Here is a 16,677-nt window from a genome sequence, read left to right on the forward strand (position 1 = left end):
CCAACACAGAATCCTGGAAGTTAGTTTGGTGGTAAGAAGAAAGCCTTTAAGTAATGAGCCGTTGAAACTAATCTGTTATAAAGAGTGGCTAAAGATAATGTAGCCCCCAGACTGGTGCAAAAAGCTTGTGCTGCAGTTAGAGAATCTGAAGGAAATCCAAAGAAAGACTTCAATAAACATACACTAAATGAGTGTCACTCTTCTCAACAAAATGGATTTTATTTTGGTAGTAGTAAAAAGCAGGGGGTGTTCAACATTCTTGCTTTAAGAATTTAACATTAGAATGCCCTGTATTAACCCATGTGTCATTCATGATATTTGATTTCCAGTTCTTTGCTTCTGTTTTTCATCACATCCTAGATTATGATTTTTAAAGTTTTGGCTCACCAAGATTCCTAGCCACATCACTCACCAATAAATACAATTATGCATTGTCTATGTAAAGACAATTCAAATGAAACTACTAATGTGTTCATTCATATGTGGACATGCAAAATCAGTACTGAAGTACCCAACTACAGTGCTCCCTCTTTATAAAGGAGCCCTTTATACTGTGGAATGAGTTGGAATGCGACATGGTCGTGGCTCCTATTTGCCTCATAATGCCATTCCACCAGCACTTACTTTCTTGTTATAAGGCGCAACACAAATAGCATGGTTGTGTAGTAACGGCTCCTGACTAACACTCTAAAGGGGGAGCGCTGTAGTAACAGTACATTCAGACAGCTTAAACGTCCGATTGATCTGAAACCATGGATGTCAATACTTCTGGGAAGAGCTGTAGATATAATAAGTTTAAAAAAGTTTAAAAAAAAAACACTGAACAGCAGCAAGCTTCGAGAAGCTAGGATTATTTATTTTCATGCCTTTTAATTTCCATTTAGGGCCATTTGCTTTTGAATTCAAACTATAAATTTGCTTTTCCATACAGTATGAAAGGATCAATTATGAAAATAAATATTAGAAATAAATATACTTTTAATAGTGTCCACAAACCTCGTTTTTACACCTAGACAAGTGAATGCAAAAAAGCAACATCTGTGCAATGGTGGATTTGTTTTAATATGATAAATGTCGGTATATATGAATTATAGACCGTGTTCTGGAACAATGTCTTTATTAAAATATTTGTGCTTGCTGTAAGTAACATGAAATGTGATGTATTTACATTGGCTTATACTTATCCTACATTACAAGATTATCAGAAGAAAAAAATCTTTAAACCAAACACTGAAGTACTGCTTCCTGCCACTAGATGGTGATGTATAACTTGTTTTCTACAGCAGACTGACTTGCTATGAAATAAAAATTTTGAAAGAGGGGTCAAATTATTTGGAATTATTTCATATGCCCTTTAAAAGTATGTTCCAACAGCTATGTAAAACAATCTTCTGTACTGTTTCCAACTAAAGATTTTTAGCACCATATACTGTAAACCAATTGTATTTTATCAATCCATTTCATCTTGAAAAAAAAAAAAAAAAAGACATGGGTACATTTGGTATTCAAGTAAGTTATTTATTTTTTTAGTTTTTTATCTTCGGTATCATTGATATGGCCCATTAATGCATAAACTTTGTCCAACTAGCTTCATTCTAAGTTCAGATCTTTAAGTCTAATGGGTTTTTTTTTGAGCTCTCAAAATGTGTTCTCTCTCCAGGTACAGCCGACACACCAGAGTTCAAACAATTACCTGTCCCCCAGCAACACTGCCCATGGTGGATTTAAAGTGCTTGTAGCCAACACAAGGAATTTATAAATCTTACCTGTCTTGCACTTTCATTCACGATAAAGGTCTCAAGTGTGCAGTTTTGGAAGAAGCACAAGTTACAGCGACATTTTAAAAAAAGACATCTGATCAGTTTGGTTGCCTTGCAGGATCTTACTGGTTGCAAAGCCATTTCAGTCAACAGGGGAAGCAGCTGGTTGGTTACTGACAGTAAAGAAGGTCCAAAGGGGTGGGGACAAATTCACTCTTTAGGTGCAGTGACCAAGGAAATACAAGACAACAATGATCCTAGTGTAGTATAAGGTATCATGTTTTAAAAAAACATGTGGTTCTTTCATAACTGCACATTTGAGACCAATATTTTGTATGGCAAGAAATGTATGGAATTATTTTGTTAGCTACAATTACTTTAAGAAATAAATCTGCGAAATACCACATGGAATAATTTTATTTTGTCCACTGGGGGCAAAGTGTTGCAGGGGGCAGATTAATGGTTATATGGTGTACCAGCTGCACTGAGAGAGAAGACAAGTCTAAGAGCTCTATAGGAGGCCACATGCATGCTTCACACTTCTGAGTTTCAAAAACCCTGTGATGCGATGCCAAACAGAAAACAATATACAAAGTGAACCTAAACAAGAAGAGTACATGAGGTAAGATAACCATATATAGAAAGTTAAGAGCGCATTAGGGAAGATAAGGATGTACAGACAAGAAGGGTCTAATCTGGATTTCATATCCAACCGCAGGTAGCTTCAATGGATTCTTTGATTCTCATCAGCTGCAGTAAGCAACTGCTTGGCTGAGTGGGTTAGGGTTAGGGCACTTGGATACAAATCATATGGTAAAGCCTCTGAAACATACTCAACAATGAACCTGTTTCATGATGTTTTAGTGAAGAACCAGAGTCACACAAAACAAATACATTCTTTGAAAAGGCAAGTGGTTTATTACAGTTATTTGGGCACTCGTCAAAAGTACACACTGAAAAGTTATATTTACTTATAAAAGTTATAAATATTAGCCCAAACTAGATCTAAATCCTGTGAAAAAGAATGGATTGAACCCTGCAGGTATCTAGATTTCATATCCGCAATGGCCCTTTACCAGGAAAAAAAGCCTCTTTGTGCCAAGAAATATTAACAAAATAAAAAGAGATCACCTTGATTATTTTGTGTGTGAATAAACAAAGTTCCCAGTGCTTGTTGTGCTGAAATTAGTCATTACAGCACACAGTAGTGTGCATGACCATTGATGATGGTGTTACTTTTAGAACAAACAATTATACTTAAATAAAATAAAAACATTATAATACAAAAATATACTTGGTGCAGAACTATGCTGAATCTGTTTGATTTTGTGAGAGTCTTGTCTGCAGCAAAACACTGAACCCAGTTTAACTCTGAATTACTCATAAAACACTAATATTTTAGTTTTTTATTCAGTGGTATTTTCAGAGTGGCATGGTTTGACTGTCAATTATCTTTTTTTTACCCGTCTAGAGTCAGAAGAGGTACTATCAAACTCCAGCAGGTGGCTTGTGAGTCAAAAGCAGGATGGTACAGTCAATGCACAGCTGCCAAGCTTTATCAGAGACCGTGATAAGGAAGAAAGCCTAGAAATCAAAGCACCGTATGTATGAGTATTATGGGAAGTAGTGTAAGTGTACAATACTTCATTGGTACCTACCAGTGTGATTGTGAGCAACACATGGACATCGACTGTGCTGCTTGATTACATTCCATGCCAGCTATTCAGTATCGCTACACATGGAAAGTATCACACTGTGAGATGGCTGTTGTAGTTACTTGGGCAACATGTTGCAGCCTAAGAATTAACATTCATTGGTTAAAATTAAGAAATATCATTGCACTATGAACTGGATTATAAACATGCTGAATGAAAAAGTAATGTTCAATGAAAAGTATTGCATATTATTATTTATTTGTTAGCAGACACCCTTATATTGAGTATCAGGAGTTCATGTATTTACTAGTTTAATCGAAATCAGAATCGTTGGTAAGGCTGCAACAATTAACATTACTACCCAGTCCTGCTCCAGCAGATTTTAATGTGTTTTATTGCCAGAATATTGTGTATTTATACACTGCTTAACACATGAAGGACTCTTTCAGCACTAAGTGCAATTACAAAAAGACTACATCTGGATAACAAATCAAATAATGGCTTACACTATAAACATAAAATAAGCATATAAGGGCTGATGCAAGGATAGGCGTAGTGCAAACAATTGCGACTGCAAAATCCAAACTGCATTGTAGCCAGGCAATGATTTTGCACTGCGATCTATGTTAGCTTAAGAGCAATGCAAATTACTCAACACGCATAAATAAAGATCCGCAATCGTGATAACAAGGGTCACAATGAGTGCCGCCTGTGCAACAGGATATTAAGCAGCCACACTTACAGCCCAGAGGTGAGGTGAGTTAGTACGGAGAGCAGTAGGCACTGTATGAGATTTGTGGAGCACAGCAATCAAACCAAACAAAAAAGAGGAAGGGCAGCAAAGTCCTCTTGGCACATGGGAAAGTAAAGTTTTCTGAGGTAACTCAATTTAATGCGGAGTGATTTGGATAAGCCTCAGCCTTAGTTATGCTACCAAAGAGGCCACATGGTCCTCTACAGTGGAGAAAGTCAATGCTGTCAGTGTTACCAAGAGGACAGTCAACCAGGTGATGAAAAGGTGAAATTCAGCTATTATGTCTAGGATGACACCTTACCCCCGCATCCCAAACAAAGTGACCCTGGCTGTGAATATGCGGGGTCTTCTCCGTCTTGCCCTTCTCCCCCAAAGGGTTTCATGCCTCTCCTCAACAAGAGCCTAGTGTTGCCACATCAGGAAGTGGACCACAGAAGCCATCCTGAAGCCAATGGCAGGGGTGTGCCTTTATACAGCTCTTAGTTACTCACTTCTACAATGATTTGCACCTTGTAAGAGGAGGTGCAAAATTTTTGGAGGGTCAGCAATTGCCCAATTGCAAGGCAAAATCCTTACATCTCATTACAATGTTTGCACCCACTTAGTATCCTGATCCAACCCAATTCCATGCTCTTTTCTTCATTTGAATACATTCCAATATGATTTAAATTGGATTATTAATGGCAACGTGCTAATTCGATAGCGGGTGCAGAACGCCAGGTGAAAACCATTCTTTACACACGCCACATTTTTAGTGGCCGCTAAAATCCCATGGTAAAAAAAAAAAAAAAAAAAAAAAATCCAAAATGCCACTGGTTTCTCTGTTTGTCACTGCTGTTGTGTTTTTTCTTTTGCATGAACCAGCCACCGATCCATCGTAATAAGAGCAAAAGTAACACTACAAACAATAGTTTACTGATTGTGTCCAACACTTACTGAACTGCACACCACGTAGTAAGCCAGTAAACAACACACATCACCAGATAGCAGAGGACTTTGTCCAATAATATGCAAGCTTAAATAAAAGGCACCAGTCAGATACACAGCGCCATCCAGAAACGCTGACATGTCAGGAGGTGTCAGCAGTACGTTTATATATATGTGCGCTGTAATTTTTTTTTTTGTTTAATTTATTTTGTGTGTTCATGTCAGACTGCAATGTGCCATGTTGTGATTAAACAGTTTTCTTCAGCTTACATTAGCAGGCAGTCCTGACATTGATAAAAGTTGTGTTTCAGTTTCTTATTAAGATGTTTAAAGGATTCAAGACCAATATGGTGATATTAAAATGAGTGTTAATATAGCCGGCAGTGTTGGGCGATTCTGACCCCTGGTCGGTGGGATGACGGTAAAAGCCTGGCTCTTGTGCATAGTGGTTCAAATGCTCTCTTGCGGTGTGCGTGGTCACCAGTTCACACACAGCCTCTGCCCTGTTACACTGTCAGTTCAAATGATCTCGAGGTGTGCATGGTCACCAGTTCACGCACAGCCTCTGCCCTGTTACACTGTCAGTTCAAATGCTCTCTCTCGAGGTATGCATAGTCACCAGTTCACACACATCCTCTGCCCTGTTACACTGTGTCATGACCTGGCCCTCATAGAGGCTTTCAAAACAATTTTTTGAATTCAAAGATGTGATGTGTTCCTCCCTTACCATCTGCCCCCTGAAAGTTCTGCACAAATGTTTTCCAGAGACAACCACCACGATATACAGCGAGTGGATGATTTCAAAGTGTAAGGCCTCACCCTAACTCTGCAATTTAGTCTGTCAGAGGAAGTAAAATTAAACCAGGATGAGCACTGCAAGCTTTACAGAGCTATAGAGGGGTTCATTTAAAAATCTGCACTAAAAACAAAATTATATATATATTTAATAAGAAAACAATAAAAAGATACCCATCACAAACATTATTTCTAATGTTCACAATGCTAATAATTGGCAAGAAAATAAGCTTGTATAATTCCTTACATTCTTCCAGACATCTGATACTACACAAAGTTTAGTTTCATACCAAAAAACTTTATTTTTAAACTCCAAGACCCAGTGCTCATACTCTCAGACTCAGCACATTTGCTCAACTCAGAGAGGCACCAGGCAGGCAGGCAGGCAGACTGGGTGTAACTCATAGCAACACAAACAAAACCATTTTCTGCTTCAATACACACTGATATCTAATTAAATGCTTCTTAAACTGACTTTATTGTTAAGGTCCAACGCAACAATGCTGTACCCCGGCTATAGAAACTGCTGATCAGACACATTCGGTACTAAAGGACTGGGCTGCTCAAAGGCGCCAATCAGCTCGAGATTGAGAACAATATTAAAAAAAGATTTAAATCCAAGGAAATCTGTTTACTGTCAGACAGTGTTTGACTAATGTATAATTTTAAAAGCTGTTGACTCATACACCCTTTGATCTGTATGTAGTTAGTTTACATTTTAATAATGTGATGAGGCAAAAAAAAGTTCTGACATCCTGGTCACGTGATAACTAACAACCAATAAGAACGCTTAGCTTGCCCATGACATTTTATAAAATTGCATATATTGAACTGTGTGTATTGCATAATTCTATACCATTATTTACCTGGTTTTGAACCACAGGGGGCACATCTCAAGACAAAAAGCTGAATTTCTGAAGTGAGGTGATTTTAGAAATCACCACTCGGGGTGTGCAAGTCATTTCTGTCCCCTTTGCATAAAACACACAATATTAAAGAATTGTAGGACAATCACTTAGGGGTGGTTTCACAGCCCCCGATTAGCACTAAACTTGCATTACTTTACCTAAGATAACATTGGGATAAAGTAAACCTTTATTAGAAGGGCTCTTTTTGAAGGTGCGAAAGCAACATATTTTCTTAGGCCAAAAACAATTATTGTAACACAAAACTAGAAAGAAAATACTTGGTTGCGGAAATGAGCAGTTAAGACCGGGGCTTGCACTAACAGGGCGTCCCTAACAGAAGACCAGGACCGCCACACCAGGAGACAGTGTTGGGGCCAGCTGGCACCAGGAAGCAGGTTGTCTGGGTTGGTGAGGGCAGCCCTGTCCATCTGGTCTTTGACCGGGGCCAGCTGAGCACCAACATTGACTCCTACCCACCCAGGATGGAGTTCATCAAGGGGGAGGTGGCTAGTGGCTAGTGGCGGCCATGTGTGCTTTGCACCAGGGGGAGGTATGTGGCAGGGCAGAAGCTCTGCATGTGTAAATAGTGGGTGTGTGGTTTGGGGTGTTGGGTTTAAATAAAGATGAGTCACTTTGAATGCAAGTTTTGCAAGGATGGGGTTAAATCCATCCCTGCCAACATTCACAAAGTGCTAATTGGGGAGTGGCCACATATATACAAGGGAAGCTAAATCCCTTTTTTTAGTGGAGGTCAGGGTGAGTTTGTAACAGTGTAGTGAAAGTGAATGCCCAGCCTACAAGTGTTCATTGTTGTATTTGAACCTTTCATCTTGGCCCCTGTTCCATGTGTATTTTGTTCCTGTTTGTTTTGTACATTAAAAGGGTGCATATGCGCTTGAACCACAGCTTTCTGTCTCTGGTCTCTTTCCTGCCAGGACCAGCCTGGGCGTGACGCTACCCTGCCACAAGTAGCTTTATAATGTTAGAATGATTGTATTCCTCTCTGAAAATGTTCATTTGCTTCATACAAGTTTATTGAAATGTGTTGCGCTAATTAAATTAATGTGTGGTTAACAGTTAGGATAAAACTAAAAAATAATTGCACTGCACATAACTCACCCTTAAGATGGCATTCTCTTAATACATGTTATACAGTGTGCAATATGTACTACAAGCCTGATATTTCCTACAGTATTATACCAGGTGATGGGTGAAAAGATTGACTGTGTTTCTCTCTCTCTCCTGCTGCCCCCTGCATGTGCACGTTTTCCAGACAACCCAGAAAGTGGATGAATTAAAAGTATATGGCAATCCTTTTCTAAGCTGTGTTGGGATAGCCAAAAGTGCATGCTGTGGTTTAATTTATTACAAAAAATTTAGTATTTTTGTAAATCTCTGAACAGAATATCTGACATTAGAAGCCAACAACAAGGTCTGGAAGCACGTAAAGAAACACCTGTAACTATATTCATACCACAGAGAACTCAGTATCTCAGCCATGGAAATGTATGGCAATGTATGCCATACTATCATACAGTAGCATCCCTGGACAGATGCACTGTATATCACACACTATTACAACAGGGAGGCTTAAACATGTGGATGGACTGGATAATGCTACATCCTTAGAGCCAACAGACACAAGCAGAGATAACAGAGAGGCTTTAGAATGAGGCCAAATTGTATTTATGACCCCTTGCAAGAAATAGGTGTAACACAAAGAATTAGTGAGGAATGGAATTTGATTGAAGGCAGTGTAGGACAAAGTCTATAGAGTGGATCCATAGCACAGGCTGGATCTCGAGATTGAACTGAACAGCAGTTTAAAAAGAACGGGCAGGAACGTGTCTGACTTCAGATAAAGATAATGATTGCAACATACTCGTGGTGTGATGGTAGCAAAGGTTCAGAAACTGTATCTCTAGGCCTATGTTGACCCTGTAACACTCCCGTTTGGAAACTAGTAGTACAGGTTTTTCACTAGCCATGCCAGTTAAGAGAGACAGGTTATAGTGGTTCAAGGAAGAGAAATAACTCAATTTAATATCCAATTAGGTTAATAAAATACATTCTAGTTGTATACCAGTATGGTTGCTGTAAATATATGTTGAGGTTTTGAATACCATATACTGTAGGTACATAGTAGGAATGCAGTTAATGTGTGTTGTTACTATATTCGAATGTTGGAGAAAGACGTGTAAAAACTATAAAACAAAGCTGCACAGAACGCACGTTTACCGTACCTGTTAGAATTCATACACAATCCTGTTGTAATACACAGGCCACGTTAACACGTTATTGTTATTACTTAATATTGCCGGGTGTTTGCTCAATGACTTCTATTTTACTTAGATTCGAGTCGACCGTTTCTTAGGCACTGACAGAGCTGCAAACTTGCTGCTCAGACAACACAGCATGGCAAGCAGGTTAGACCAGTGGGAGACCCCTAACGCCGCCCGTACACTACGAGAAGTTAAGCATTCTTGAGACTCACCTGCCCACTTGCCGAGCTGCGGTCCCACCTGCTGACCGTTCCCCAACACCCACACACGAAACCCGGTAGCAAGCAGGCTGCCGGTGCGCAGGGAGAGCCAGGCCGCGGTCAAAGCTCCTAGCCAGTACAGCGGGGCAGCTGCCGAGAAGAAAGTTGTTTCCAGCGGTAATGACATAACGCCAGTCCTGGGGGAAAAAACTCCAGCTTTAAGAATCTGAAACACAGAGTGACAGAGACCCAAACCGGCGTTTGCAGAATCCACACACTCACACACGAACCGTCTTCCACAGCACTCCCACACAGCACCCACCCAATTCTAATAACAATTGGAGCCTGGCGTTGTCAGTCAAGTAAATGTTTGCTATCATTGGTCAATGCCCTGTCAGGTACAGAACCACGCGTTCTAGCTGTCAGTGGAGGGGGTGGATCAGAAGGTCACTCAGCGATACCTGATTAGGTAAAAATGACAATCAGGATTCTAGATCTCTGATTGCTCCGTTTGTTGCAGCAGTCAAAGCCGAATTAAACCCCCTTCAAAGCCTGGCATGAATGAAAAGCGGAGATTACTGGTATACAGAAGTGCCAATCTAAGATATCTCCGCCCTTCACATTGTTTCATAAGAGGTAACACGTTGAAGTGCATGTCAATCATGAACAGACGACACAGTATACTCCAGTAAAATGATTTATTTTCAGCTGGTCCCTTATTGTCCCACCCACAACACAACTTTGCCCAAAACAGGTTCCGGTTTTAATTATATAATATATAATACTTATTATTTTTAACTTGTAATCACATACATACAGCGATACCGCAAGTTTACGTCTTGATAAAGTAGAAAAACTCCAATCCCCAGAATTCAAATCGAAGCCCCCAATGCTTGGCGTTTCGTCATTAAAATCTCGCGGCAGTTCTTCAAATGCGGAAGTGAAGCTGTGTTATATAAACATGTTGGAGAAAATACTATTATAAGAGTTTAATTTAACTGGCAATGTAATAATAGTAAAATAAATAAAAAAAACAGTTTAGTTCTGAATATCGTACTCTTCTTGACCCCTTACAAAAATAAAGCAGCGTTATTGTGTGTGTGATGTGACAGGGAACCCGGCATTACCCATGTGCACAAGAAGAGGTACCATAAATACATCCGTCTCAAACCTTACAAAAATGTAAAGAGCTCAGTTATAATAAAGAACCACATACAGGAGATTGTATTTTGGTTTGGAATAACTGAATAGAAAAACGTATTCTTTATTATTTGTGGATTGTGATGACGCAAATACAGTGCATATAACATGACAGAGACCCAGAAAGTTACAGAAAAAAATTACTCAATTTACAAACAATATACACATTTGCAAACGGTTCACATTATTTGTAACAATCAAACAGAATGTATGCCGCGTTCTGTGTAAAACGCAGTCAAGGCAATGTTGTTAAATGGTTAACTGACAGCACTTTAGTAATCTGCATTTTATTTTTGCATTGTTTTCTTTTTAACACAAATATATATTGTTATGTATAAAATACACACATTTATATACACATTTAAAGAACATAGACCAATACACTTAAGCATGAAGAAGGTGTATAGCTTATGTTTGATTCAACAAGTATTACACTGTTTCTATATTGCAAATACAATAACATCAAGGAAAATGCATTTACTGTAAAAATCTATAATAATAATAATAATAATAATAATAATAATAATAATAATAATAAAATGTCTCTATACAAAATACTCTCTTTATAGTATATTTTTCAGTAAAAGGTATATTGTGTATGCATTATTAAAAACATGAGCTACGAGTGTGTATTCACTACCACAGCACCCATGGAGTTTATTACACCTTAAAATGATCCTTCGCCATTGAATTAAGAGAAACACAACAATACAAATGTAGCGTACATGCATTGTAATATATACAGTAGGCCATAACAGTGAACAGATTTGCCACCTTCACTTTGCACTGGTGAAACCCCCAAAGCAGAAAAGGTCAGCGGCAGAATGCCACTAAACCCCTAAACCAATAGTGTTATTTATACCAATCATTAGTAATATAGACCCTACAGGAGAGATATGTGGATTAATGCGTGTGTTACAAATATATCACCCATTCTAGGCAGGCCATATCACACGTTGTGTGTTAAAATAAAAAATGCAGCGATTAAAAAATAAAATACAACAAACGTACACCAATTTAAAATGACACCTGGTATTATTGTAATGTACCCCTGTTCAAATAAGTACTGTCGTAAAATAACCTGTAGGACAAAAACTGATCACATAATGGGTCGATTGATTTTTAACCCACTAACGCTCCCTAACAATAGAATAACCCATTCCATTTCACTGGTTGAATGGAAAACGCACTTTCTCTTATATATTTTCTATATAGTTTACATTTAACCCATATTTGGTCTTTTAAAAGACTATTTTTCTCGTGCTCTTTAGCCTGTCCTGTATTCCAATTATGTTCAAATGAAACATCGAATCTTTAACAGTTACACAATTCTAGTATGTAAATAAAGCCTGTGACCTCACGTTTCTATCAATCTGCAATTGTAATTTTACAATAAAATATCACAGTTCATATATTCCCTCAAATAAAGAAACAGCAGCCAAAATCCATTTTAAAAAAAACAAAACATTTTATTTTAGAATCAAATAAAGAGGAAACCACGTGTACAATAATTACATTTCCACGTTTACAACAATTTACAATTGGTATACAATTTTACAGTATAGTGTTCTGGGCCGTCAGTTACACAGAACATGAGATTAAATACATAATCAATTAGGGTTTCAGTGTCCAGACTTTAACAGTTCGCCCTGTGACTCAATTTACACGTTTTTTGCTAGTCATAGGACAAATCCTGATAATATTTATTCTTTTATTTATTCTTTTATTCGTTATTCTTTACATTAAACCTAGTAGAACACAGCAGCAACGTCTGTATGACCTGCATAATTACTGTCTCAGAAACCTACACAAAGAGCAGTATCCACAGCACCAAAACTAAAATAACCAACCATTTACATAACAAAGGAGTTGTATTCTCCTCCTCTTTTTACACAAAGATATAGATTAAACATACCTCTGATTAGTTCATATTGTCATATTAACTCTGATGCCTGTAATCCACAATCAGAACCTCAAAACAGTAGGCAGCTTTGAACGTTTCCATCTTGCTGTTTTTATGTGTATATATTAGAGAAACATGGAATCAATCCTAAGAACTTTAAACACTTTGCTTGTATTGTTTGTTTGTCAAACACATCTCGTTTTTGGCCATTTTCTTATACTTATTACATATAAAACGCTATATATTTACAGAAAATAGATCTAACCACTGCTAGACTGAATTTTAAATTCTACATACTAGTATTTTCACTGTAAAAATAGTGACATTTATTTTTGTCATGCTTGGAGCCTGTTTCTATAGTTCTTTTTCTAGTACATGCTGTTAAAATTGTATATTTTAAGGGTTTTCTTCACCTATAGTTTGTCATTAATGTAACATCAAATACCTTTTCTCTCTGATAATATACACTGAACATATATACTGCATATATGTCCATTCAGGACTAGACAGCTGTTAAAGCACATAGAAATATGTGTGTCCATGCAGGATCGGATCACTGTTAAAGCAATAGAAATAGAAATATACATACAGTTACATTATTGTGTGTGACGTTTTGTGCCTATCACTGTCTTCTTGTATTGTCATTTTTAGCACTACGTTTTTATTTGTAGTTACATTAACCATGCCTGAATACATAAAACAATAAGTGAACAATATTGTCAGAAAAGGTTGCATTTGTTTTTTGTTTTTTTTCTTTATAGAGGCAGTATATAGTTATATAATTATGCTAAATCCTAGTTTCCTTCCTTTAAATACCCCTCTTACCCTAACCCTTTCCAAATCATGTTTCAATATTTCTGTCAGTATTTTCTACAAGTCTTTCTAACAAGTCTTTGTACTGTTGCTTTCTTTATTTTATATTGTATTTCCATGCCTCGAAACACAAAGCATCTTAAATATGTCTGTGACGTACACACTGAAGAAAACGTGCTATAAACCCAACTTTGCGCCAGCACGGTTGTAGTTGTTTAGTGCCTTTGATTGCCATAAATAATCACTTAATTAAGATTACCTGAAGTAACTGTGAATCCTTGAATAGGCCTCGTTGTCTTCAGTAGGCTATCGACCCCTAAGTGTCCTATATTTAAAAAAAACAAACAAGTTATTGCACGAAACAATGCACCAACCCTAAATTCAATGTGATTAATCGTTTTAACGATAAACTATTAATAGGGCACAAAAAGCAAATTAATAATTGAGCTATTTATTAGATAACTTTTGCGGCTTTGCTCGCTTATCTTTTTAGCAGACCTTTTGGGAACCACTTTTTTACGTGCCATGTCCCTGTTATCTAAAACTGATGAAGAGTTGTAAGAAATTACATATTTTCATACAAGAACAAAAGGCCATAAGATGTACAACTATTCCACGATAATTCATAGGAATTAGCGGTCAGTAGGTATCCGACGATATACTCCTCTATATGAAAAGTTGTATTTCCATAGTTTAATTTCTATAACTTTGTGTATAGTAGTTGAATATATTTTAAGAAAGTGTTCTCTCTCACGTTTAATCTGTGCATTAAAAATAACCTAATAAAAGTTTAATACTGTATTTTTGCAGTTTTAACAGACTTTTTCCCATGGTTTACCCCCTTACAGGGGATACCACGGCGGTAACCCACTCAAAGCCTTTACTCACCAAACTGTTTGCAGGGTTTTGGCAAGGACCAAGGAAGCCCTCATCCTGCTCACTGATATAAAATATTCTCACACCGTCCATCCTTCCATTGACTTTACACTTTATTTAAAAAGACACGTTAATTAAACAGCCCCACAGTGTTAATTCGACTGATAAGGCAGAGCCACGTTTACGAAACATGCGGTCTTTTATCTTAAAAAAAACCGCGCAAGTTCGATCTCCCCTGCCAAACACCTGTCCAGGCTAACACGATGTGCTCCCGAATGGTTCCCTTTAATGTTGCTTGGTTATTTAGACATGTCCCTCCATCTACATAACAATGTAACACCAGCTGTTCCAGTCATTTACAGTACACGCACCTTCCACCCTCTCCTTTCTCAAGCACACTTACACGCAGACCATATATGTATATATTTACATATGTGACTGTCCGCATTACACTTCCTGTCCACATACATCTGCTGGACTGTGCACTCTCCTTTCCACTCTTATCTAGTTCTGTTCTCACGTTAACTAGGAGACAGTCAGGTTTTCCATTCACTATTAAAAAGCTACATATGTGTGGGCGCTATATTGTTCTTAACAGCATAACACCACTATGAAAGACATATCAGCACGTAAAAATAACATTTAAATTACGTTTTTCATTTGTACTTAAAAAGTAAATAGAACATATACCAGCTAAAACATATATCAAAGAAATATGGGGGCTTTAAAAAGTATAACATTATCATTTTATAGAAGTGCTAAAGCGTAAGTAGCGGGGTTCCAAAAATACAGCGTCACACGTCCCCACGTGTTGCTACAACGGTTTAAATAATGTACCTGTCATTTTTCTTTTCATTATAACATCCTGGCAACTTTTTACACTTATAACTTTAGTCTGTTTCTCTTTTCAAAATGGACGCTCTAGTGCACTGATAGTGTAAGGATTATTGCCCACATTGTCAAAAAGGTAACACAGCAATAACGATCCATGATGTGGCACGGAACAGAAAAGCCGGAGCACTAGTTGTTATGTTATGTTTTGTTTTGTTTTCTCCTGCAGTGATTTTGAGGACAGATCTCAAGCCCCAATGCACTAGAGCGGCCATTTTGAAAATAGCTTTTAAACAGACTTTAAAGTTATATGTGTATAAAAAGCTGTCAGGATGTTAACAATGAAAAGAAAAATGACAGGTACATTATTTAAACAGTTGTAGCAACACGTGGGGACGTGTAATGCTGTATTTTTCGGAACCCTGCTACTTAATCTTTAACACTTATATAAAATGAATTGGGAGGCTGTGTGGTCCAGTGGTTAAAGAAAAGGGCTTGTAACCAGGAGGTCCCTGGTTCAAATCCCACCTCAGCCACTGACTCATTGTGTGACCCTGAGCAAGTCACTTAACCTCCTTGTGCTCCGTCTTTCGAGTGAGACGTAATTGTAAGTGACTCTGCAGCTGATGCACTGTTCACACACCCTAGTCTCTGTAAGTCGCCTTGGATAAAGGCGTCTGCTAAATAAATAAATAAATAATAATAATAATGAATTGTAATGGTATACAAGAGGGAAACACAGAACCTCAGCCTTCGTAAGAGACCTTGAATTACGTTGTAGTACTATTGTTCATATAGATTTCTCCTTTCAGAAAATAGGAGTTAATTAAAGAGTTGCCAAAACGCTGTCAAAAGATTCCCCACAGTACACACCACCACAATGTGCATATCGACAGTGATAAGAAATTATAAGAAACTGACGGCACAGCTGGATATTTCATTTTACAGCACAGGGGATCCCCAGGATTGCATCAACTACTTTGTTAAAGTGTTAATCCTGGGATACCCACAGATAGGTATCCCCAGTGCTGTAAAATGCTCTAAAACCACTTATTTTACCAGTGTTTTTGAGGTTATACATACATACACTATACAACATATTTATTTTACACATAAATGGACCAACTTTGTCCCATGAACGGATTCCACTAGACCTGCTTAAAAAATTAGCATGAAGAATTAAATTTATCTGAAACAAATCTTCAACAAAATAAAATTGCTACTAGATTACCAGAATGCTTGAATGACTGTGCTGACTGTAGGCGCAATATCTCGATACTAGTAAGTTTCCAGCTATCAAAAAAGTACCTTGTGCAGTATCCCTGTTTCATTCCGAGGTTCAGAAACATCACTCCAGAAAGGAATTAAAGGGTTAACGTTCCATACCACTATAAGTGCTGATCCCTTTAGCAGGAAATCTGCAGGAGCATCAGGAAGCAGCCCCATGCAAAGGAGCACAACCACGTTACTTGTCAGGTGATCAACAATGCTGTCTTCAGGGTCCCTCAAAAGACAGGGCAAGATTCTGTGTAATAAAAGAGAGGGTGCTGTCATACCTGTCTACAGCTTCTCAATGTGACCACCACTGCTTTTCATAAAGGAATGCATACCTTCTAAGTTTCATTGCTCTAAGCTGCACCCCCTTAGTAACTGTACTGTATAAGACCTGGGTCAGTTAGCTGTTAGTTAGTTTTCCATAAACCGAGAAAGGTGCATAAAAGGGGCTACCCGATTATTAGAACCAAGTCATAAGGAATCACAAACGTTAGCCGA

At 37.8% G+C, this 16,677-nt stretch overlaps 1 protein-coding gene and 1 long non-coding RNA gene across 2 annotated transcripts in view; both read right to left on the reverse strand.

Annotated features, from left to right (window-relative positions):
- LOC117435147 (very-long-chain 3-oxoacyl-CoA reductase-B-like) overlaps window positions 1–9,781 on the reverse strand; it is a 56,103-nt gene extending 46,322 nt beyond the window's left edge. The window contains exon 1 of the mRNA XM_034058137.3: window positions 9,294–9,781. Within this exon, the coding sequence (XP_033914028.2) occupies window positions 9,294–9,468 (175 nt within the window). The 5' untranslated portion in view covers window positions 9,469–9,781. The remainder of the gene's footprint in view (window positions 1–9,293) is intronic.
- A 2,144-nt stretch (window positions 9,782–11,925) lies between these two features.
- The window catches only part of LOC117434760 (uncharacterized), a 53,643-nt gene continuing 48,891 nt past the window's right edge, over window positions 11,926–16,677 (reverse strand). Inside the window, exons 3-5 of the long non-coding RNA XR_009309176.1 lie at window positions 16,291–16,429; window positions 13,457–13,522; window positions 11,926–12,940 (exon numbers count right to left, since the gene is read on the reverse strand). This is a non-coding gene — a long non-coding RNA (uncharacterized LOC117434760). The remainder of the gene's footprint in view (window positions 12,941–13,456; window positions 13,523–16,290; window positions 16,430–16,677) is intronic.

Source organism: Acipenser ruthenus, chromosome 28 (genome assembly GCF_902713425.1).
Source record: "Acipenser ruthenus chromosome 28, fAciRut3.2 maternal haplotype, whole genome shotgun sequence".
NCBI lineage: Eukaryota > Metazoa > Chordata > Actinopteri > Acipenseriformes > Acipenseridae > Acipenser > Acipenser ruthenus.